Source organism: Drosophila miranda, chromosome XL (genome assembly GCF_003369915.1).
Source record: "Drosophila miranda strain MSH22 chromosome XL, D.miranda_PacBio2.1, whole genome shotgun sequence".
Lineage (NCBI taxonomy): Eukaryota > Metazoa > Arthropoda > Insecta > Diptera > Drosophilidae > Drosophila > Drosophila miranda.
In genome coordinates this window covers 8,454,183-8,479,978 of record NC_046673.1, presented here as the reverse complement: position 1 = coordinate 8,479,978, position 25,796 = coordinate 8,454,183, and the positions used below count along the sequence as shown (strand labels likewise).

General features: G+C 46.3%; 1 protein-coding gene across 1 annotated transcript; it reads left to right on the top strand.

Moving 5' to 3' along the window:
- Positions 1 to 438: 438 nt before the first annotated feature.
- Positions 439 to 25,184, top strand: LOC108163800 (irregular chiasm C-roughest protein). Its single transcript, XM_017299293.2, has 8 exons — positions 439 to 1,138; positions 10,021 to 10,130; positions 20,894 to 21,468; positions 21,589 to 21,789; positions 22,543 to 22,740; positions 23,110 to 23,212; positions 23,298 to 23,846; positions 24,003 to 25,184. Exons 3-8 carry the CDS (start codon positions 20,902 to 20,904, stop codon positions 24,749 to 24,751), a joined length of 2,367 nt encoding a protein of 788 aa, XP_017154782.1. The 5' UTR covers positions 439 to 1,138; positions 10,021 to 10,130; positions 20,894 to 20,901; the 3' UTR covers positions 24,752 to 25,184.
- The last annotated feature ends 612 nt before the right edge of the window (positions 25,185 to 25,796 follow it).

Here is a 25,796-nt window from a genome sequence, read left to right as displayed (position 1 = left end):
TTAACAGTGGCCTAACAGTCGTCTAACAGCTGTCGAACCGAAGCCTCAGCCATGCAACATGTGTTTTGTGTCAGGCATGTTGGCATCAAACCCCAGTACTGATTGCAACGCAATTATGAGCCCAACCGTACATATGGGCTATGTAAAGGTATGGACAACGAGGAAAAACCGCACAGCAACATTTAAGAGTCCCACGAACTCCACCTCACCGTGTTTGATCAACAATGTGCTGTGATAGCCTACAAGTATGTTGAACAAGAGGGTGAGCTCGGCCTTGCATGCGTTGTATTTTCTGGGTCGCTTGGCCTGTTGTCCATACCCTTTTTGCCATCAGCAACACGCGCTTGTTGCCGAGCAACATTTCCGAGCACCAGCAACATTTAAAGGCGGGCGGTTTTGAAACCCGGCCTTGCCGCCCCAATGTATTTCGTATCTCAGAAATTTTTTGTTAGTGACATGGTCGAGACACGTCCATTCACGTTGTGGGCTGCGGGTGCATTCGAAATATATTCGTCGTGTTTATCGTGAAGCGTAAATTGTTTGCATGGAAACATTCGTGATTGAATATTCTTTTTTGGAATAATAAATAAAAACTTAAAAAATAAATAAAAACAAGGGACAGAAGTGAGCAAAAGAACAAAAAAACTTCCTATTTGGATCAATGTGTGAAATTTTCAAAATATATTTGAATAAAAGTGGAAAGATTTCAACGAAAGAACGAACCTACAAAAGAGTTTGAGTGGCATAAACAAATGTGGCAAAGGCAAATATCAGTTCAGTTCAGTGCAAAAAATAATTGAGTTTTTTTTATAATTTTTTTTTATTTCTGGAAAAATTCAAATACACCCCAAAATAATACAAAGAAAAGAAGAAAAAAAAAATAAACAAGTGCAAAGCCAAAAAACGATTTTTTTTGGTGTGGATTACCAGTGAAGGAAAGTGAAGTGATGGCTTAAATGGATTAAACATAAATAAGAAAACACACTGAGAGAAAGAAAGAGAAAGAGAGAGAGAGAGAGATATTATGCAGTGTCCAGATGTGTGCGCGATTGTTCCGGCACTAAGATCTATATAATACTAATCGTAGATTGAAAAATCCGAATATCATTCGGGGAAAGGAACCCGTAATACGGCCACTGTGAGTAGCAATTGTGTTTTGTCTTTTATTTATGGCAATAGTATCCCAAAACCCCTACCCGGAATAAACTGCACAATGTTTGGATATTTTATTTCTGCTCTTTTTTGTTTTTCGCTTGGGAAAATGCTCTGGAAAATGCACCAGTAATCCCCCACCAGTAGCTGCACCTCAACTTTGACCTTCTTGTGTTTGGTTTGGTTTTGTTGATTAAATACAGTTAGGGACCCCAGCCCACCCACACAAAGGTTTCGCTCTGAAGCGAGGCACAGATTCGAGCCTCTGACATTTTCCCTGTTTTGGTGGGTGGTGCACGAATGGAATGGGATTGGATGTTCCTTAGAATATTCGAATAGATCCATGAATTACGAGATCCACGATGTGCCAGGGATCGTGGCAGATATTTAATTCCTTATGAGTGGATCCAAATCCAAATATATGTAGATTCTGTGCGAAAAAGATCGCAGATTAATTGGAGGGTAACAATTTCTGGCAATGAAAAATAAAAACATTACTATATTCCCTTTAAGAATTTATAATAACAAAAAATCTAATTTTTTGTATTCTTAAATATTCAGCGATAATTGAAAATTGGGATCTGATTTCCTCTTCACGTTTTACACTTTCCTCTGCGATAGATCTGGTTCTGGCCAGACCCTAATTGACTTTTTTTCCGTCTCTACCATTCCATCAGAGCATCATTTCATTTCCCCCCTCCAACCTTTTTCGTCGGGAAAAGCAAATGCTCTGCTTAGCTCTGCTCCAATCTGTTCATCTTTTGCTCTTCTGGCTTTTGCATGATTTATGATTACTTCAAAACGATTATCATTCGTGGGCCATTTAGTAGAAAAAAGAATTATATAAATATATTAGAGCTGGGGGGGAAAAACAAGTTTTCCTCACTTAGTATTGTGTGCCTTCGATATGCCTAGAGGCTGCAGTGTCAATGATGCCACTGCCACAGCCAGGGCCCAGAAGCACACTCCACACACAGATAGACGGATGTACAGATACACAGATGCACAGAGGTTCGGATCTGTATCTCACAGATACACCGAAGCACACGCACCTGTCCCTTGTCATTACAAAAAGGCAAGAAAAGTTTCATCTCTGGCTCTGGGCCTCGGTTCCGGGCTTCTGGGCTAACCTTTTCCTTGGCTCCAGCTCCAGCTCCAGCTCCAGCTTCTGATTCTTCACCTTTTTGCTGCTGCTTCTTGTTATACCCTGTACTCGATGGGGTACAAGGGTATGTTGTTCTCGCACAGTCAGGAGAACCCTTTCGAGCATGGCATCGTATTGTATATATTTCATAATTTGCAACAGGGTATCCCCATAGTCGGGAATCTTCTGGCGTTTTGCCAGCTGCCATATTTGGGTATATGGGTGTGTGTGTTGGGGTTTTTTGGATTTTATAATTTAGCCCCAATTTGCTGGCATTGCAAATTGCTGAAAACGTCTGAAACAATCGACAGGCTGAGCGGGGGGGCAGGCGCTGGGGCAGAGGCAGTGGCAGGCTCAGTCGGCAGGCCGACGGAAGTGCAACATGCTCATGTCGCAACTTGCTGTGGCTCTTGTTGTTGTTGTTGTTGTTGTTGTTTTTGCTGTAGATATTGATTGCCGGTGCAGAGTCAGAGGCAGAGGCAGAGGCAGAGGCAGGGACCTCCGCGTCCTTTTGCCTCCTCGATGGCAGTGGGGCATCGGCACCCAACATTTGTTGGATCGTTTTGACGCGTCCTCGTCAGCATGTCGAAACTTATTTTTCCTTTTCAATTTCAGCTTTCTTTCTTTTTGATTTTTGCTGCTGCTGTTGTTGCCGCTGCTGTTGTTGCCGCTGCTGCGGCTGTCGCTTTGTTAGTTCTTTGCATGCCACAAATTATGTTTCGGTGCTGCCGCTCGCCGCCTCACCTTGAGAGCTGTCAGCCTTTTTGACAGTTTCTGCTGTGGCGTTGCCACTGATTTGACTGGCGAAGGAGGCGCCCCATCATCCCCATTCCCCATTCCTCCTGGAGCCCTTTAGGTTGGGGTTTTTTTTTGGCTTGAGCAAAAAGCCATGATTGGCTGTCTTTTTATACAGTTTTCAACATTTTCTTTTTTAATAATAAACACGATTTTTCCATTAAATGCAAAAAATCCTGGCCGAATCCATTCAAGCCCCTCAAAGGCCGCCACAGAGGGGTCCATCGATCTGCATCCAACAGCTGTTTGGCCACTCATTTCTCGAGTCATCTCCAGCCAGAGACGATGCGAGACAGAGGCCGAGTGAAGAATGGAAAACAATTTATCCCTTGGTTAATTTGGTTAATTGAAGACAATTGAAAGCCGCTTTGCAGTTCATTAAGCCTCATCAGGCGATGAAAAGCGACTTGCAGCCTCCCAGTCTTCAGCCTCCAGCCTCCAGCCTCCCAGTCCCCAGCCATCAGCCTACAGCCATCAGCCTTAGATCCATTCAGCCATCAGCTTCTTGTTTCTTCATTCTTTTCCATGACCTCCGTCCGTCCGCTCTTCCATGCTGCTTGTTGTCTTGTCGCCAGACTAATTAAAATATTTGCACTCAAATGCTTAAGCAATAAATATTTGTCAAGCTATCATCATTAGGAGCCCAGAGAGGGGGAGGTTGGAGCGGCTCTGATGGGGCATGGGGCCTGACCCCAAAAAATAAGTGGAGGCAAAAGAAGAAGCAGCAGCTGAAGAGCTCCAGCACTTTGCAGCAGGACGGGGAGGGATGGATGAATGGGAGGGGGGGAGCGTACAAAATGGAAATGGAAAATGAAAATCTATGAGAGCGGCATTTTTAAAGTGCCTCGTCCCTCGTCCCACGCCGCACCCCGCACCAGCCTGCCGCCTGCTGCCCCACTCTCCATCCCCCATTCGGTTTGGCCTGCATTTTTGATGAGCTTTAATGGCGCCGCCTTAATGCAAGTGAAGCATACCGCACACACAGCCTTGCCCCATCCCCTGCCCCTGCTCCAGCCGCTCATCGATACGTAGAGAGATCCCATCGAGAATGCCAATTAATAGTCATTGATGGGAAAAGTTGTACCAGAGCTCCAGGGCCAAGAGCCAAAGGAGATGTAGGATGAGGAGGAGGAGGAGGAGGAGGAGGAGAAGTGTGCCGCCGGGTACCTCCTCAAGTCAATAAGTGACTCGAGGGGGGGGAAGATTGCTCTTACGGCCCCGGCCATGTGTGATTCCGTTCCGGGCTTTTGATGGCCTCCCTTCCGCACCCGTCCGCACCCTTCTCCCCTCCGCAGTCCGCTTTTCGGGGGTTGGCAGACGGCCCAAAAAAGAACAGGCCACGCGGAATGGGGACAAACATCAAATTAGTCTAAAAATCGGAGCGGTACAGGGTAAGGGGGAGGAAGAAAGACTTGGCTCAAATGGGCATAAAATTTTCTTATTGTCGGTCATTGAATGCCGCACAATAGTTTTGGACTGAGAGTCGAAGGCGAAAATTTATGCCATATGGCCTAGAAATTGGAATAGAATGAGGATTGTGGACAGAGGGAAAGAGGGAGGGAAGATGGCAAAGGGAGGCGAGATCTGGGGAAGAATTGTTTGAAATCTGATATCACTACGATGTACGATACAGCTTTAGGACCATGGGACTCTGGAATAAGAGATCTCATCGCCGCATTCCCCGATCGGGATCTGTTTTCGCACCTTCCATCCTGTGGCAGACGTTTTCATGCGTTTCATGCGGCAATTGAACTCTGAGTCAAGCCGAAAGAAAAGAAATTGAAAGAACTTATGAAAATGTTTTACAATATCCTTTTCATGTTATTACAAATGTATGTCCTTGTCGTCAGCTTTGTCAAAATGTCTGGCAACGCTTCTACTTCCTGCGCCCTTCCTTCTTGCCCTCTGCTTGCCCTATGCCACCCTGCCACATTTCTTTCGCTTCCAGCGCCCCCCCCCTCGCACCAATCCAAGAAGCTTCTTGGTGTGGAACATCTCTACTCCTCTGGGGCGTCGTCAAGTTCGCGCTGCGTTTGAATATGTCATTATACCCTGCCAGCGGGAGGGTATTATGATTTCCATCCGATTTTTGTCACAAGCAGCTCCGCTCCCGAGAGCCAAAGAGCTGTAGAAGTAAACACAGCAAAGTCGATAGCCTATAGTTTTTCCCATAGTTCTAGTTATATTTGAAAATCGATACCAAAATACTATGAAAATATTTAATACATGCACAATTTATATTTTAAATCAATATTTGTACATTCAGCTAAAGTATATTTTCAACAAATGGAATAGATTATTTAATTATTTATGGTATGAAACATGAATCCGTGAGAGTATCAGAACACTCGACCCTTCTTGTGACTGGTCTGCTCTCTCTCGCTCTCTCTCTCTCTGTCTCTGTCTCTCTGTCTCCACTTTCAGGAACAACAATGTTGACGCGTTGTCGTCGTTGTTGTTGCTGTTGCTGTTGCCGCGTGCAACCCTTCGCTCCTTTCCTTTCATTTTCCTCCTCCTTGGAATGAAAGAACGAAAGGAATGTATGCTGATGTGTGTGGGTGTGTGGGTGTGTGTGTGGGTGGATTGCCCGCCTGACGGAAGTGACAGTTGAACATTCATTCATTCATTCGCTCATTCATTCAGCAACCACTCACTCCTCCCCATCCTGTCCTGTCCCTCCCTCCCTCGCTCGCTCGGAAAGGGGAAAAATCAAGCCAAAGCAGCGACCGAACAGTAACCATAAAGGAAAAGCTTGACGGGCCAGAAGTAAACTGAAGCAGGCAACACACAGCACAAAAAAAAAACCAAACGAAACGAAACGAAGCGAAAGAAGAAAATATCTACAAAAAATTTCTATGGCAATTTGGCTTCCGAATTTCAAGAGGGTGAAGGGTAGGGGTTCGAGATGAGCGCGTGATCGTACCGCAAAACCTCATTAAAGATATATATACAAAAAAAACCCTCAGAATCTCTAGAAAATATCTCTAAATATTATTTTGAAATTTCTAAAGCAATGTAACAAATAAACGAATTAATTAATTAATTTGTCAATATCTTTTTAGTCAATATTTTTTCATAAATGTGCCATTCAAAATATTTTATTTAATCTCAGGCTTTATTCTTATCCTTAAGAAAAGGTTTCTACAATAAAAATTACAATTTAGAAAATTTCGAGGGCAGGACCCAATATTTTCCATCATTATATGGCTCGTGAGTTATGTCTGGCTGCCATCTCTAAGCGCATCTCTCAAAATACGAGCAGGAGCAGAAGGAGGGGCAAGAGGAGGAGCAGGAGTTGGAGTCAACCATGTGCGATGTCTTCGCCTTCGTCCGTCGCGCGACTCCCCGGCGGAAACACAACGCAATGACTGAACGGAAGTTTTTTGGAAGCGCATAAAATTATTATGGAGTCGTCTTCCACTTTTTGCTCCTTTTTCTACGTTCTGCGCCTTCGTGGACGCGGACGTGGCGCGTCAATTGCGGGTCCGAGGGACCTCCCTTGGATCCGCCGGCTGCCCCTCTTCTGCTGCCGACGGAGACCTTTGTGAGAATTCACTTTAGTTTTTGGCAGTTACTGGGCGATTGGTTTAGTTTGTCTATCTGCCGTCCATGTCCATGTCCAGCCCTTCCTCACTCCATTCTTCGCTCCTTCCCTCAGTCCCTTCTGCCCCTGGTTCATGCTATTATTTTTATGCGCAAATTTAATATTTACATTTAGCCAAAGTGGATTTTGGTCTTCCACTTCCACTTCTTCCTCCACTTGTCTATCGTTGACTCTATTTTCTTCGTCTCCGTCGCCGTCTCTGGCTACAGCATTTTTATCAACTGACAACTTCTGACCGCAGAATGTTCCCTCTAGCTCTGCTCCGTCAAAGATGTATCTACAAGATAAACAAGAACAAGCCCAGAAGAAGAAGCAGAAGAAAAAAATATAAAATGGCATTTAGATAAGCCGAAAAACTTTTCCCTCCGCCGCCTGCCGCCTGCCGTCCAGGATAGGGGCTATACGAATGTAGGGTGGGGGGGCCTGCCTGCATATGAAATATTTGTGGTCTTGTGTGGGGCCAAACAACTCTCACGAGAGGCCAGAGACCGACCGAGGATAGCCGGACACTCCGTTCCGGACGGAGGAATGAGATCGAATTTGCTGGAAAAGATCCCAGGCATGCAGGGAGCAAGGGCAGGCCGGGGAGGAAATCCCATTGAATTTCGCAGGAAAATCTTTCAATCTGATTGCAACAAAATTCCTTCATTGATTAGAGGAAACTTTTGTGGGGGCTCCATCACATTTTACATGTGCATCCAAAACAAAAACAAACAAACAAAAAATTACCAAACAAAATGTACAACAATGTTTTGCAAAAATAATCCCGATGATTGTTTTTGCACAGACAATCAATCAATTTAACCATCAATTATCGCCTGGATGGCATGGCAGCCCATCGATATTAATTAACAATAACAATAAATGGACCACTGTAATTATATTTGTATTTTTATTTTATTTTATGCTGCCTTTTTCTTTCTCTTGGGAATGCCTTAAAGCGTACAGTTTTTGGTTACATATTTTATTTATTCCACTTAGAATTTTCGAAACATACTTAAGTCCAATAATATTTTTATTTTTTTTTTATTGTTTTTCTGTTAGTTTTTAATTGGTATTTATAAAAATTCTTTTCTGTGTTTATTATTATTATTTTTTATATGAATTTATTTATTAATATCATACAAATTTTAATTGGTTCTATTATTATTTTTACTGTGTTCCCAACAATTCTTTCATTTCATTTTGGTTTATTTTTTTGTATTATTATTTATTTAATTTATAATTTTGTTTCCTAAAATATAAAAAGGAAACGAAGCGCACTCTGCCCAGACGGTACGTGGGGAGGAGGGGTTTCTAATGTCTCTAATAAATAATTCATATATTTTTGTTTGTTTTTTTTTTGGACTATGAGTCACTATGCAGCCACCCCTGTCACCCCCCCCACTCCCACCCACTCCTCAAGGGTTCCAGCTGCCTTTGTGCTCTAGTTTAAGTTTCGATTTTGTTTGTTGTTCAGTTTTTACGAGTAAAGCCGTATAGCCCGCTCTCGGACAACCCCCAAAAAAGCGGAAAAAGCGAGCCCAATCGAGGTCCACCCTCTCCCCGAATGAGTCATGCAATTGTCTACCATCTGGAGGAACCCCCTCCTGGATATCCCATCCCCCGTTGTGGAGGATTTTCCCTGGGTAAATCGTTAAATTAGCGCATTTTCGACAGCAGCTGACTCGGGATCTGGATCTGCCCGCTGCTGAGGGCGGGGGTATCGGAAACAGCTGACGTGGCAGCTAGGGGAGCCGTGGGGGGTGGTGGGTTTCCCCCGCTCTGAGTTGATTTCGATATTTTTATTTATTCCCATTTTGATACCCGCCCCCGTCCCTGCCACCGCTCCCGCTCCGGCTGCCGTTGAATTTGTAAAACATTTCCAAGTACACGAGCGACAAACAGGCAACCACTTAACGCTTGTTGCCACGTTCATCCATTTTGTAGCCCCGTCCTGCCATGTCCTGGAGTGCGTTTGCACCACCTCCTGCCCCACCAGCAGCGGGGGCAGCAGCAGCTGGAAAAAGAGACAATCGCCTGATTCGGCTTTGGCTTTCCGTGCCACACACGTTTTGTACTTTTGTCTTTGTTTTTTTTCATTCATTCTGCTGCTGCTCGACTCGCTCGCTCTCTGTATATTTACTTTTATTGTGTTGCATGTTGTCCCTGTGTCTGTGTCTCTGACACACACACACACATGCCTACATATATCTTTTCTAACCCTCGCACTGGCACTGCCACTCCTGCTGCCTCCTTGGAAGGGCATGCAAAGGGAATAATCGGAGAGAACGTTCCATGAATCATGGCCTGCAGTCGGTCGCTCGGTCGGTCGCTCGGTCGCTCAGGTGTGTGACGAACAGGGTGGGGGTGGGGGTGGGGGTTGGTTTATGATGAGGGGAAAATAGGGGGGGAAACTAGCAACATACATATGTGCGGTTACACGGGGGTTTGGGGTCTCATGCATGAATCAATTTTTCAATTTGTTGCAGGCCTTTGCAAGGCATCGGAAGTATGCACATGATACAGTGCGTACCGAAACTATCAGGCAGTTGCTACACTCCGACATTTGATAAATTGTTTTCTTCATTCGGTTCCCATCGTCTGCCCATTCGTAATCCGCATCTTATTCGGATACCTTTGCAATAAAAAGAAAAAAAAAAACCGAGAGCCCTGGAGCACCATCGGAGCACTTCCCAAGTCCCACAGATATTTCCTCCGTAATATATTTTCATTGCAACAATTACCGAAGATCATAATAGAAAATTAAGTAGAGGAAAGGCAAGGACAGAGACAAAGGTCCTTTCTCCCAACAGGAACGACTGGCGTGGGGTAAAAGTTGCATAAAAATGTCGATTGTTGACTTTTTATGCGAAATATGCGTGATTCCCGACAAGTTTTTTGGGGCAGGATGAATGAATGGATGGGTGGAGGGATGGATGGGTGTACTGGGGTATGTACTGTGGGGAGGGGTACATTATGTCTAATAAACATTTTGTGCCCTATAAAAGAGCAATGAATGCGGAAGCCCATCGCTGCCAAACACGGGACCGTGCGTGTTTATGGCCGAAAGATGAAGACAAACGAACAGAGCAGCCATCAGCCATCAGCAAACAGCCAGAGGCCAAGCGGAACAAAAGCAAAAACAGAGCCAAAAACAAGTAGCAATAGGAACAACAATTAATATGTACACACACACACACACACACACACACACATGAGAATCCAGCTATGAAAACAAAAAATAGCCAGAAGTCGAAACACACACAGACACAGACACATCAAGAATCCGGAATCAGGAATTAAACTAATAATCTGACTTTTCCGCCTTCTGTTTTCCTTGCAGATCTCCAACGGAACGGCATACGAAGCCCCAAAAAGAAAACACAACAGAGAGAAAAACACCCAGAGAGGGGCAACCGCAACCCCAACCCCCACCCCCCCCTTTGCACAAAGGTAATTCCATCTATAAGAATCCCAAAAGCTGCAAAAATGTTTCTAAAATGAGAGCATTTTTAGCTTCAGACAAAAGATATTTTCCAAAAGTTAATACAAGAAAATGAGTGAAGAATCCATACACTCAGAGAAACACAGCCATATTAAGGTTAAATTAAATTTTAATATTAAATATCAAATTAGAAATTCAATAGAATTCACTTTGATTCAATATAAATATATTTAAAAGTATTTTGACTACGTCTAATATTTAATCTAATATAAAATCTAAAAAAGAAATATATTTCATAATTTAAGGAAATATATTTCAATTAAATATGAAATTTAATCCAATATATTTAATTTAAATCACACATTATCCCTTAATTCTTTTAATAATTTCCACTGGCAATTTCTCGCTGCAAAATCTATGGATACACATTTATTAAACTATTCGATTTGCAAAGCTTTTTTTCTACAACAAATACTCTTTAAATCTTTCAAAATTCTTCTTCGTGGATGATTTCTTGCTGGAGATTTCTCATTACAAATATGGGGGTTGTAGCATTTTTGTTACGGTCATACGTGTGGCATTACACAATGTCGAAGCGAAGGCTTCGAGTCGAATAATAGTAGTAAAAAATACGAAAAATAAGAAAAAAAACAATTGTAAAACAAACTGCGAGAAAATAAAGACACAAAGAATAGCCCACGCCAAGCCCTTGACGAACCGAAATCAGTGTGGCAACCCTGTCCCCTGCTCCGCCTCGAGTTTCGCGTCCATAATAATTAGTTATAATCGGATTTGGTCGACATAGACATAGACATAGACATAGACACAGGCTGAAGGTGTCGCCAGTGGAAGTTGTTGTCGTCGTGGTGGCAGCAGCTTGTGGTGCATGTGGTGCAGCACACACAGAAAGATAGATACGGAGAGGGATAGAGGAGTGCGGAGTGGGGAAGGAACGCCCACACAACCCACCAATATAACGGTCGACCACAAAGCAATCAAACGAAAAGAAAAGCCTGACAACTCTGAGTGGGTCGCTGGAACCGAAATCGGATTCGGAATCGGGAAAACTGTATCTGTATCTGTATCTCAGACACTGCATCGGGTGGGTCTCTGTCTCTGTCGCTGCACCTTTTCGCTGTCTCTGTCTCTGGCTCTGTGTTCATTATTATTGCTCTTTTCTAACACGTTTCAATACGATGCGATTCGAGTCGAATCGAGTAGAGTCGCGTAGCGTCGCATCGCATCGCATCGCGTCGCGTCGCACGGCATCGCCTCTAACTGAATGCACTAACTAAACCAAGTCGAAGTTTTTTTGTGGGGCCCCACACAGCAGAATGACAGAATGGGGGGAATCGAATGGAGTGGAGTAGAGTGGGGTAACCCACCTGTATCTGTACGGTGAAAAAGGTCTCTTTTTTTCTCGCATCTCGCATCTGGCTCTTATTTATTGAATTGATTTGTATTTGTGGATATTTCTTGTACGATTTAAAATAGGTTTCTCCTCTCTCTCTCTTCTCTTCTCTTCTCTTCCCTTTCCTTCTCTTCTGTTGTGTTATCTTTCTTTTTTTGCTGTCCCGGGCCCTGCACTTGCTGCAGTGTCATGTGGCTGGGTCTCTGGATGGATGGGGGATACTCGTATAACTCAATTAGCCGCATGAAGGCAGGGCCCCCAAAAACGGACAAAAGAATAACCCATTCAGAGCCACAGCCACAGATGAGGTAGCAGCCGGCCAAGATTGTTTATTCTTCTCGTTACGTTACGTTGCCCTGCTCGTTCTTTCGGCTTTTGGGGTACCCCAAACAGGTACCAGGGTACGCCAAAAACAACAAAAACAAAAAGCACCAGTGACAGCTGTCAAGTGAAGATTTTACAGATTTCTGGTCAGGCAATTGTCGTTGTCGCAACGTTTGCTGCTGCATTTTGGGGCAGGCTTAGGTGGATGATAATTTGAAAGGAAAACACTAAGCATTTGAGCGTTAAACTATGGGAACTTTGGGAACTTTGTCAATGAATCTCAAAGATATGGGTGGGGTATCGTGTTAGCAACGATATTTTATTGTTTTCTCGGGATAATTAAATGAATAATTATGTGTCTAGGTGGTTAATCTTCTTAATCTACTAATGCATTTCATCATTTTACATATTACTATTTGGACTTTATTTTGGAAGGTAATACAACTCCATTCCCCAGCCAGGTTGTCTCAGATCATCCTCAGCTGTAGGCCCCGTTCCAGAAACACCTTTCGAGCTGCTGCTGGTCCGAAACTACTATTTCGACATCGACAGTCCGACTCCGACTCCGAGTCCGAGTCTAGCTCCGGCTTGGATTGGATCGATCTATGTCAAAGCGTCGGCCCACACGCTCCTCTCCGTCCGCTACGAATAGAAATAAAACGAAACGAAACGGAATGAAGTGAAATAATAATAAAAGAAAAAAACACGCTTGGATGTGTGTGGGCGAGCTTGGACTTGGAATGGAACTCGAATGGAGCATAAAATATGTTAATAAGGCTTAAAGTTATACAAATCTCTGACTCTCGGCCAAAAGTCGACGGAACAGGCACAGGCATAGGCACAGGCAGAGCCACAGGCACAGATCGCTTGTAATACAAAACCATAAACATGAATTTGAAAAAAATGCTAAAATAAAGTGGAGAAGCCGAAGCCGAAGCCGAAGTCGAATGGGGAACCCAAAACCAAAACCCAAAACCGAACCTGTAGCTGATGCCGATGCCGAACCCAATCACAAGACAGACCCCAAATACTGTTCAAGAGACGACAGCTGCTGGCCTGGTCCGGCCTGACTGCCCCTCTTCTGAGAGCCGCTTCTCTTTGTCATTGTTGCAGTGACAGTGTATCTTAGAGCATCAGAGTATCTTTTCTTGGCCTGGCTTAATTTCCTGCTGCCGCTGCCCGACCTCAACTTGTTCTGCCCTTGCCTTTTGTTGCTGTCGCGGCACACAGCACACACATCTTCTTCTGGCCCGAAACCCCGGACACCAAAAAAAAAAAAAGAAGAACAAAACAAAAAACCAACCACGAAATCAGTTAAGTTCAGGTGTTCAATTTACTGATTGAAATTCAGCTTCGATGTGGCCAAGCAACTTTCATTGTGGCTCTGACTCTCCCCAATCTCCGAGCCCCAATCCACAGTCCCCCTCCAATACCAACACTCGTACGAGTGTACATATAGACCTTTTCCTGCTCGTCTGTCATCATTTTCTCTTATGATTTTATTTGGAGTTTGGGCTGCTGCTGGGCACTGCGACTGCCACTGGGAGCGATGGCTGTCCGTCCGTCTGTCTGGCTGTCTTCTACATCTATGGGTTCGTTTCATAATTTTATGCCCGGCCATGTCAGGAATTATGTTAGAATTATGCTAATGAGAGTCAGATCGATTCCAGATGCTTTAATTATACACGGTTAACAAGTTTTTCTTAGTTTCTTCAGCCTTCCGTCGTCGTCTTATCCCCTGTCGGAGCTGAAGCTGCAAGTCTTGATGAATAACTTAACTGGTCGTCGCCGGGCATTGCTCGGTCATGATATGATAGCCATGCTAACCGTGTTAGCCAACACTGGTGGGGGGTTCGGGAGACGGAGGGTCTTGTCTCGAATTGATTCAAAATTAAATTGATTAAACTTATGAAATCTGAGCTGCGATCGAGTCTTGTTTTGGCATCATTAATCTTTTATGCGTTTTTGGAACGGAGCTTCCGAGAGACTGTTGAAAAGAGTGTTTAACAGTGCTGTAAAACAACTAATTACAAAAAACTTCAACATCCATGCATGTTTAAATTATGACTCAAGTTAAGAGTTACCATCCAGATGCATAGTGTTGATCAGGCGATGACTGTTATAAGGTGTTAGCCAACACTGAAAAACCGAACTCTTTTAATTCCTTACTAAGTCCATACCTCAATCATAGAAAGATTATCTACTAAATTTCTTTTCCTGCATTATCCAACACTGTCCCGTTTACAACCAGAAGAGCTCTTCATTTATAGATCAACTTATTTATCAACTGTGACTGTATTCTGTATATTTGACTAAACAAAATGTATAGTGTTATTCAAGTGAAGACTATAATGTATAGTTTGTCAACACTGGAAAACATAACTCGTTAAGCTCAATCCTTAACCACTCTTCGTATCCCTTACTTCAGTCCTTGAGAGATTATCTACTACAAGCTAATTTTTTTTTAAATTCCTGCTTTAACCAACACTGTCCGGTTTACAGCCCGAAAAGCTTCTCCTCTCTCCTTTTTATCAGTGTTGGCGCCCCCATTGATTGAGTTCCCCTGGAAGGATGAGAGGGATGACCTTTTTATCTGGCGTTTACTGTTGTGTTAACTTTTGCTGACTTTGTAGTCCTTGTAAGGACTTCGGCCCCGAGGTTCCTCTGAATGGCTCTGAGTGTGTCTGTGAGTGTGCGTGTGTGTGTGTGGGCCATTAATAGACGATTTAAGTTTATTTTTTGGCCGTTGCCTTTTTATTGACACTGGACCCGGGCTCGGGCTCTCTGTGATCCCGGTACTCCATTTAGCCAAGCTTTTGCCTTGGGGCCCACACATACACACAAACAAACACACAAACACACAAACACACAGACGCACTTGGGCTCCTTTTGGCCTCTTAATCAGACGGGAATGCAGAAGAGGCCGATGCGCCCCAAATTGAATCCCTCGAAGCCATCATTGTTCGGCCTCATCCTCTTTGGCTGCTCTTCGTCCGTTTCCTCTTCCTTTGGATCTGCCTTTGGCTTTGGCTTTGGCTTGGCTTTCTCCTTTTGCCACTTAGCCGTTGCCTTTAGTTGATTTGTTCGAGCAAACAAATTGTCAACAGAATCGCCGAGAAGGGGTCCCCTCTCCTTGGAGCAGGGCCCCAAAAGGAGATACGGTCAAAAAGCGAGAGGCCGGGAGGCAGAAAGACTGGGCAGACACAGACTAACGCACAAATTGATTTTAATTGTTAGGCATTCCCTTTTTTAATTGTCCTAATCTCTGCCGAGCTCTGGGTCCTGGCCGACCAATATCCTTTATGCCGTTTCCCTTCCCCTCCCCACTCCCTGTATCCCTTTCGGCTCTTCCGTTTGTTGCCATTTTCATTTTGTCAGCACAAGTCCTTTAAGTAGCCTTCCACGTACTTCTCCCCAATTTTTTCTGCCCCGCTTCCTCTTTTTTTTTGGTGAAGGGTTAGCCGGTCCCCGAAGAGCAGTCCAGCCATGGCTGTTGCATGTGTGTGTGTGTGTGTGTGCGAGGGAAAGAGAAAGGAAGAGGCATTTAGAGTGAGACAGATTGAGGCATCCTCGTTGCGGCTTTCAAGTACAGTCGACACTTTAACTGGCAGTTAAAGTTGGAGCCTGCAGAGCCAGATGGGAGCATCGAATACACATACAATATGTGTGTATATGACGGTATCTTACCGACTTACCTGTTGGCTAAAAACAGACAGTGGCTTCTGATAGGTGGACCATAAGTTCAGCTAAGTTGAGAGTTCAAATCTACTGCCTGCCATACGGACATACATATGTATGTCAAATATTATGACACTCTCGGTTCGATTCGATACTCATGACTTTTCGAACTGTGCTGTGCCTGCTGTCTGTGACACACACACTCGTATGCGTACAGCTTTCGTCAATCGTCAATAAAGATTGATCGTTATCCCGCCGGCAAGCAACTGTTTTGCAGACAAAAGCTGATTGCTTCGCCTTTTCCCAAGATAATACCCGCTTGATGCCGCAATCCGGCACTTTAGAGGCGCCCCCCCATCAACCGCTCCCCCTTCCTCTGGTCTGGGCTCCGAGCAGCCGCCAAATGCCAATCACTGGGAAAACAACAAGCAACAAAAAAGAAGAAATATAACAACAAAAAAAAACATTTCCGTTCCATGCGCTTTCCGCTCCAGTTTTCAATTTTCGCTGGCGTTCGGTTCGCCCGTCGCTCGATGTTCGATGCTGGATACTGGCTGGCAGACCAGACCCAGATACAGATACAGTAATTATTTTCAGGCGACGCTTATCACACATAAATCTCGGGGCCGTGGCTGAAGCTCTGTAGCTCTGTAGCTCTGTAGCTGTGGCTCTGTTCGAAATCCAATCGATACGGCAGCCCCAGCAGGGGGACCGGGCACAGCGCTTCAGGAGATTGTTGCTTGTTTTGTCAGGCAGGCAGCGGCGGCGGCGGCGGCGGCGGCGGCAGCAACTTCCCTCGGCCAGTGGGCTTCCTTTTGCGACCATGCAACTCTTGGCAGCTGCCTCAGAGGGGCAGCCATCGCTCCCCATCTCCATCGCCATCTCCATCTCTGGCCATTGCTGACGCTGACCACAAGAAGCTGTGGGGCAGCTGTGCAGCTGCAGCATGCGTGGCATGGCAGCATCCTTTAATGCCAGTCTGAGGCATCTGTTGTGATATTTATAGTTGCAACTGGAAAATGGAAACTGGAAACTGGAAACTGGGGAACAGGTGCTAAGGCAACGCCCGACTGTACCATCTAGAGATGGTCCAGCGATCCCAGTCAGGGCATGGATCGTGTCACGCAGAGAGCCACTCCTGCTCCTGCAGCATCTCTGCAGCCAACACTGATCCGATCCGATCCGATAGTAGCTGGGGCTAATGACGATAATTCCCCTTCTCTAAACCAGTTTCCACGATACATCCATCCATCCGCACTTATTATCGTCAGTTCTGTTCTGTTCGGTTCGGTTAGATTCGGCTCGCTTCGCCTTGACTCGCCTCGGACTGCAGTGCTCTTCGGGTGGGTTCGGTTCGGTTTGGTTCGGTTTATTAGATGCAAGCTGCAGCGGATGTTCAGCTTCCTTCGACGACCAGAGAAGACTTTTGTCATTTACAGTTTATCTTGTGCTTTCGCCGCCTCTCCCTCTCCCTATGCCTCCCTCTCTCTCTCTCTCCACGTTAGTCGTACTCCTAGGCACGTCGAGAGTGGCTCTCATAAATCAATAAATAAAGGCCCACCTGGTACAAATAACTTTGAAAAATTTATATTGAACTGAACACTCGTCCCCTCCCGCCATCCCCCATCCTCCCCGACTTAGACTTGGGCAAAAGTTTTTCGGCATTCGCCGACCACTCCCCAGCCCCAGCCTCAGCCACAGCAGGTGGGCCGAGGCCCAGAGAGGAGGGGCCCCCCACAACTTGAGTTTCAGTTTTTTGTTTGAGTTTTAGAGAGAGAAAAGGGGGGAGGGGCAAGGGGATAGGGGAGGGGGCCAATTGCAGCTGCTACTGCTTTGGCTTCCAGGCTTGGCTTCATCTCTCCAGCTACTGTGCATGGACCTGGCCAATGAGTGGAGTGATTTGTTTTGTTAGCCAGGGCCCACTCACAGACAGTCCTTCGCCAGACCACACCAAGCCCCTGTCGGACGGTGACCCATATGAAATGGCCTGGAAAGAGCCAAAGGAGTGAAAGGATGGAGCACTTTTGCCTAAAAGTCTCCAAATGTTTCTGGCCCTGAGATGGCTCTTTAAAGCAGACAGCCACTGTCTTGAAAAATCACCCAGCGCCCAATCATCATTCGGTGGTAATTTCCATCGAAAAAAGATAATCAATTTCCCCCCGCCGCCGCCGGCTAAGAGCCGATAGTTGAGCCGCTTTCCCAGTCACAGCCTACTCCCTCTCCCTCTGCCCCTCCTCAAGCCCAAGCCCAAGCCCAAGAGCTGATGAAACCGAATCTTTATCACCCATAAAGTAGAGAGAGCAGCAAAAAGAAAACTCTGCACCGATGGACCTAGCGTGTCTATAATCGCCTTTAATTACCTAACCAAACGCAGCGTCATCAGTCCACCCCAGCCCCAAACCCAATCTCAATCCCGATCCCAGCAACAGCAACAGCATCGGATAGATCCCTAGCATCAACTGCCCCGGCACCTGGCATCTGGCACCACCATTTCCATCATTTCCATCATCATCATCATCATCATCTTCTCCAGTCGGGGTTTCTCTCCCACAGCCTCATGTGGATTTGGATGCCGGCTCTAATTTCGAGTCATTTCCAGGCCCCTCCCTTTAGGTTCCGTTTTGTGGGGCTCTATGCCGGAGCGGAAGCTCGCTAATCTTTTGCCTCCGTTTGCATCTTTTTTGGGTTATTTTTTACGGACCTTCGCTCTGTGCACCTTCAATGTTGCTCTTCTTCTCTGCTGCTCTTCTTCTTCTTTTTTTTATTTTCTGTTATAATTTCGTTTAATTTCTGTGCATGTGTGTGTGTGTGTGTGTGTGTGTGCGTGTGAGGGGCGCCAATTTCCGTATAAATGCAATAAAAAGAAATAATAGCGTACAAGAAAACGAAATTAGTCGAAAGGCCCAACCACTGACGGAAGCGAACCACAAAGAAACGAAATAGAAAAACCTAAACTCCACAGAATATACAGAAATAAAGAAATACAGAGCAAAAATAAACTAAAAAAAAAAGAAACAGAAACAGAAACAGAAATAGTAAAATAGTAGTTACAGGAAAACAACAGCAACAGCCACAACGAAAGAAAAAAATGCGTGAGAAAATTCAAGTGGAGCCAGCACCTGTAGAGAAGACGACGACAGCTCCCGAAAGGGACGCACTACTTGTACACTCAGAGAAAAATGTCATACTAAATAGTCACATTTCATATTCGGTTTTTAAATACAAAAATAGTGAATTTAAATACGACTTAAACGAAATTGTATTCAAGATGCAATATATTTCTTACAACTTGAATAGATTTATTTATTTTATATTTTATAAAATAATATATTTATTTTAAATATGAAATATATTTATATTATCTATTATGCATACATTTTTAAATCCAAGTGTAAATATTCGATTCTCAGGGCTTTTTTCTCTGCGTGTACTAGCAGGTGTGGAGGCGGGTCTTCCAGTGCTCCTCGGGCTTAAATAAATACGGTAGGGCAGGGCAGGGCAGGGCACGGTAGTGCCGGTTGATTGGTTGAGATTGTGCTTCATACGATATATTGTAGCTGCAATTTATTAAGCAAATCTCCCAAATGGCACTCGAGTAGAGCTCAGCATTTTGCTGGAGCTAAAGGTGGAGCTGTATGTGGAGCGGTGGAGCTCTAGTCAGTGGAAGTGGAAGTGGAAGTGAGTGGCAGAATGGTGAGAACATGCTCTCAGATTGAGTTACGGACAGGGTGATGAAACAGAGTGGTGTGGATAGATGTTACTGGGATTATGGATAAGCAAATACATAGTATAAGCCTGTCAACTGAATTTTTGGTTGGATCTGGCCTGAAGCACAAGGCTCTTTATTTTTGGTTTCGCTTTCCATTGGCTTAACCCCCCCCCCCCACCCTTTCCAGGCCTCTTCTTGGAGTGTCCCTTGGAGTGGTTCAGCCGCACAGACCAAACGGAACCCTTAGCCTCTATTCGGCACCCCCGTGGCCTGGAGTACCTACCCTCCCCACCGCCCTCTTCCTGCCATCGTATTCACCCACTTTCGGTTCGTTAGAACATTTTCATATCTGTGTTTTTGTGTGGTTTTAATACTCGTGTTTTACATACCATACATAGCCATTCTTTGCTGAATATTTACCAAGATTTTTACACATCGTAAACCCGTTTTCCTCTCGGCTTGAGCCTTTTTGCGGTGGCGTCCGCTCTGAAGGAGCACTCCTGCTCCCGCTCCCGCTCCCAGTCTTATTTCTTTGCTCCCCCTTCGAGCAGCTGCTTTGACTAATTTGAATGTAATTCGCTTTGGCGCTCACGTACTCCGGGGCGGGCCCTGCCCTGTCGAGAGCCGAGTGCCGAGTCCGCCGGATAGCTTGAAGAAACATGAATAAAACCAAATAAAATGCGAATGAAAATAAAAATGAGTATTAAAAAAGACACGCGCGCTAACAGCAAACCGAACCGAACCGAACCGAAAACATAAACAGAAAACAGAAAAAACAGCAAACGGCGCACACAATAAACGCAATAATAAGTAATAAGACCCTGAAGCAATTGTTCCGTTTCCCCAACAAATTTGTCCAACAAAACGCGCGAAACGCGATAAAAAAAATAAAACATACAGAAAGAAACCCCAACAAAGGGGTATAAAAAAGGCACAACAAACAAACAAATAAATAGATATGTGAACAAGAAGAAAAGACAATTTTGTGTGTGTTTTGTTTGTGTTTGTGGTGGGTCTTTAAGGCGCCAGCTCAAGGCTCGAGCAAACTGGGTTCCGGTTTTAATAATAATCGCTTGATGATTGCCAAAAATGCAACAAAATCAAGCGATTCGCTTCAAGCTGCAAGCCCAATCCGCTACAGAGATAACAAGGCTAAATGAAAGCAACAGACCCCCCATCCATCGGTATCCATCCATCCGCAATGAATCCAAGCGGTAGAGAATGCATTGCATATCTGGCCATCTGGCGTACCGTATACGTTATAGATCGTTCGAAAAAATGTAAAAAAAAGAAACAAGAATGTTGTATTTCTGCACGTGGAGAAAAAAGCGCTGAAATTTTAAATATTTCTGCCGTTAATTTATTTTACATAAATATTCAAATAATTGATTTAAATATATTTGATTTATAAAAACTAAAAACCATTAAAATACAGGAAAAATTTCGAAAATACCACACATGCTCCCATTCAAATGAATGAATATGATTTAAACAGAATTATGTAGATATATTTTGCCATGCAATGGTGGAAGTTTCTATGGAAATCGCCATACAGCACCTTAAAACTCCATAGTAAACTTTAAGGAGAAAACCCAGTGAACCCTAACTAAACCGCAAACGCATTTCTGCCTCCCTTCTGTCTGTTGCAGCCACTCGGATGACGCAACGGAGGAGACATCAGCCGCCCACGATGCAGACACTCGCGATGATGCTGCCGGTGCCGGTGCCGTTGCTGATGCTGCTGCTGCTGCTGTTGACGTCAGTGACGGTCCTGCCGGCCCATGCCTCGCCCTTTACGAGCTATCAGAATCAGCGATTCGCCATGGAGCCCCAGGACCAGACGGCCGTGGTGGGGGCACGCGTTACGTTGCCCTGCCGCGTCATCAACAAGCAGGGCACCCTCCAATGGACCAAGGACGACTTCGGGCTGGGCACCTCCCGCGATCTGAGCGGCTTCGAGCGGTACGCGATGGTGGGCAGCGACGAGGAGGGCGACTACTCGCTGGACATATATCCGGTGATGCTGGACGACGATGCCCGGTACCAGTGTCAAGTGAGTCCCGGCCCCGAGGGACAGCCGGCCATCCGGTCGACATTTGCGGGCCTGACAGTGCTGGTGCCGCCGGAGGCACCGAAAATTACCCAGGGCGATGTCATCTATGCCACCGAGGATCGGAAGGTGGAGATTGAGTGCATCTCTGTGGGCGGGAAGCCCGCAGCTGAGGTGAGTCGTCCTGCTGTTCGGGTGGCAGCAGAAGTCAAGCCGCATATGTGCATAGTCGAAACGTTGCTCTAACCTGCCACACACACCTTCCGCCTTCTATTCCCGCCTCGTTCCCCGCAGATTACATGGATTGATGGCCTGGGCAACGTGCTAACGGATAACATTGAGTACACGGTGATACCGCTGCCCGATCTGCGCCGCTACACGGCCAAGTCGGTGCTCCGGCTCACACCGAAAAAGGAGCACCACAACACGAATTTCACGTGCCAGGCACAGAACACGGCCGACCGCACCTATCGCTCGGCGAAAATACGTGTCGAGGTAAGCGAAAACCAAACGAACCCCGAATCCCAGACCCAGACCCAGCCCCAGACCCAAACCAAACCAAAGCAAAGCAATGCTGTCCACACAGACAGACAGGGGAGGCCATGCCCCCTCTCCGCCCACCCCAGGACATTGCAGTTTTCTGCATGTCCGAGAGGTGGAGAGACCTCCACCTGCACCTGCACCTGCACCTGCACCTGAGCCTGAACCTGGGCCTGGTGATGAGGCTGCCTTATCTATGGACGCTGACGCGTCGCAGTCAACGCTCTGGGCTGGGCTATGGCTATGGCTCTTTGGCTCTTTGGCTCTGAGCCTACTATCAATTTTACGTGATGCGGAGGCCGATTTATGCAGCCCGAACCCAGGAGCACAGAATGGCACACTGAATGGGGCTTTTGTGTTGGACATGGACATGGACACTGACGGGCTAATTCATGCTCAAGCATAAAGGCGAAGGCCATCAGGCCATCCAGTCATCATCTCGCATCTGCCATCTCCCATCAGGGTGTGAAATTGAGGCATGGCATGGTCCAGGCGAAACAAAAGGCCCCATCAGCAGGCCCCAACTTGTCGTACTGTTGAGTGTCAGGTGTGTGCACAGCTGACAAATCCCTGACGAAGATGTCAAACCCAAAAGAAGGGACATCAGGGCAAGCCCTCGAGCCCCCAAGTGTGTGTGGGATTGATTGACTTAACCCCAAAAACTAACGTCATCTTCGATTTTCTCTCGTTTCTTTCTGTCCATCACAGGTTAAGTACGCGCCCAAAGTCAAGGTGAATGTGTTGGGAGGAGGCCCGACTGGTGGCTCCTCTATGGGAACCCACCAACGGATTGTGGAGCATGCCCAGGTGCGACTCGAGTGCCGGGCAGATGCCAATCCCAGCGATGTCCGTTATCGCTGGTACATCAACGACGAACCAATTATAGGCGGTCAAAAAACTGAGATGGTAAGTGGCGCTCCCATGGTTCCTCGGGGACCGGTGGCCGGTGCCCGGTGACCGGTGACGGTGCCTGGTCTTGGTCTTGGTCAACATTCCAGAAGCGAGGCGCATAATTAGAGCAACTATTGCGATAAAAATGCCTGCCTGTTGCCTGCTGCCTGCTGCTGTGTTGTATAATGTTACCCAAGACCAGGACGGGGACGGGAACGGGAACGGGAACGGGGACGGATGGCAATTATAGGAACCAGTTAGGTCTGGACCGGAAAGGCCTAACGTTCCCACAATTTGCTAGCCAGCTAGCCAGCTAGATGGCTGCCTGTGGAGCTCTCTATTAACCAGATCTCCCCCCTTCTCCTATTCCGTTTCACTTTGCAGATCATACGCAATGTGACGCGCAAGTTCCACGATGCCATTGTCAAGTGCGAGGTGCAGAATTCCGTGGGCAAGAGCGAGGATAGCGAAACCCTGGACATAAGCTGTAAGTAGAGCTCTATATCAGACAGAGGCCCACACGAAACCTCATCATCCCCATCCCCATCCCCATCGCCATACACCAACAACAGATGCCCCCAGCTTCCGGCAACGTCCCCAATCCCTGGAGGCGGACATCGGCAGCGTTGTGTCCCTCAGCTGCGAGGTGGACAGCAATCCCCAGCCGGACATTGTCTGGATCCAGCATCCCAGCGACCGCGTTGTCGGCACCAGCACCAACCTCACCTTCAGCGTGAGCAACGAGACGGCCGGACGCTACTACTGCAAGGTGAATGTGCCCGGCTATGCGGAGATCTCAGCGGATGCCTATGTCTACCTGAAGGGATCCCCATCGATCGGCTCCCAGCGGACGCAGTACGGCCTGGTGGGGGACACCGCACGCATCGAGTGCTTTGCCAGCAGTGTGCCCCGGGCCCGTCATGTCTCGTGGACGTTCAACGGACAGGAGATCAGCTCAGAGTCTGGCCATGACTACTCCATTCTGGTGGACGCCGTGCCCGGCGGGGTCAAGAGCACGCTCATCATCCGGGACAGCCAGGCCTACCACTACGGGAAGTACAACTGCACTGTCGTCAACGACTACGGCAACGACGTGGCCGAGATACAGCTGCAAGCCAAGAGTGAGTACCAAGAACTTTGCATCTTTGCCTGCCCAAGGAATTATAATTACCATAGATCAGAAATAATCATAGACCATATTTATGAACATATTTATTCCGTTACTCATGCTGCACCTGTTTCCCCTTTCCGCTGATTCTCGTCCCTTTCCATCACAGAGAGCGTTTCCCTTTTAGTGACAATTGTGGGTGGAGCATCGGCCTTGGTCTTCCTGGTGGTCCTTATTATCCTCCTGGTGATGTACTTGAAGTGCAAGAATCGCACCAAACTGCCGCCCGCCGATGTGATCAGCGAGCATCAGATCACCAAGAACGGAGGAGTCAGCTGCAAGATGGAGCCAGGCGATCGCACCTCCAACTACAGCGACCTCAAGGTGGACATCTCCGGCGGATATGTGCCATATGGCGACTACACCACCCACTACAGCCCACCGCCCCAGTATCTGACAACGTGCTCTACCAAGTCCAATGGCAGCTCCACCATCCTTCAGAACAATCACCAGAACCAGCTGCAACTTCAGCAGCAGCAGAGCCACCAGCAGCACCAGCACCAGCAGCAGCAGCAGCAGCAGAGCCACCAGGCACCGCACCACCAGCAACCACCCGGCCAGAGCCTGCCCATGACCTTCCTCACGAACAGCAGCGGGGGCAGTCTGACGGGTAGCATCATCGGATCCCGGGAGATACGCCAGGAGAACGGTCTGCCCAGTCTGCAGTCGACGACGGCCTCTGTGGTGAGCTCCTCGCCCAATGGCAGCTGCAGCAACCAGAGCACTGCCACCACCACCCACGTGGTGGTGCCCAGCTCGATGGCCTTGAGCGTGGATCCGCGGTACAGCGCCATCTACGGTAATCCCTATTTGCGCTCCTCCAACTCCTCGCTGCTGCCGCCCCCCACAGCGGTCTAAGCGCAGTAGTGCGATCGAGCAGCCCACTCGAAGACTGATCTCAAGGGACACTGGACACGGGACAAGGGCTACGCTCTGCACTGCTCCTGGCCTGTCCTGGATCGTTCAATGGGGTAAGATTGGGGCGTCCGCGCCATTGGAAGATTTTCAGCAACCAAAAATTCGAATCGAGTAACGAGTAACTTAAAGATTTAGCTTAGAAAGAGCTCACACACACACACATCTGATCGTAATTGTATGACTAGGCTTAGGTAAACCACACCCCCCCTGACATCCAGTTGACCCTTCGTTTTCTAATCGGTATCCTGCCTAGCCCACTGGAAAATAATGGAATGTACTTTAGCTTTAGCAGAGGGAATGATCTTTTTCGAAACCGTAGTGTGCTTTCTGCTTCGGTTTTCCAATCTAGGCTAAGCGCAGTTCTATCTAAACAGAGACTAAGCTTCAAAGAATCAGTGTTAGGCATTTACAACTATCGAAGGAAAGAGAGAGAGGGAGAGTGTTAAGAAACGCCTTAAAAAAATACATTAACTGTTGGCTGCCGGGGCACCTGTTGAGTTTTCCGCGCAGCGAAGGGATTAACGGCACTGCGAGGGCATTTGTTAAGGGTTCATCATTTAATGCCATTTGGAAATGAAGATGGAATAATAATCAAACACACATCTTTCAGATATACCTACCAATCAATTTATCTTTTACATACATATATACCAGCTTTCAGGTCCAATCTTTCACTTCTTTACCTATATCTTTTGCCTATATATTCTACTTCATATGATCTATCTTTTATCTATTAGCTTTAGCATGAAATTATCTGAGTTTGTTTCTATCTGGCTGCTCCTTCGACCCAATAATAATAGTCTTAACCATTTTCCAAGCCTTAAACAAATGCCCAGGAAGTGCCACAAAAAAAAATCAACAATATATACGAGTATATATAAAAATGTAGAGAAGCAGAAACAAAATTCAATTATATATGTTTAAATGGATCTATATAATCTAAATATATATAGAAATACAGACAGACAGTAATTCAGTTGAATGG

Excerpts from the sequence above, each read along its gene's own strand:
- LOC108163800 (XM_017299293.2), top strand. The coding sequence starts at position 20,902 with ATGACGCAACGGAGGAGACATCAGCCGCCCACGATGCAGACACTCGCG. Across the intron at positions 22,741-23,109 it reads GCGGTCAAAAAACTGAGATG|ATCATACGCAATGTGACGCG; the intron begins GTAAGTGGCGCT and ends TTCACTTTGCAG. Across the intron at positions 23,847-24,002 it reads GATACAGCTGCAAGCCAAGA|AGAGCGTTTCCCTTTTAGTG; the intron begins GTGAGTACCAAG and ends TTTCCATCACAG.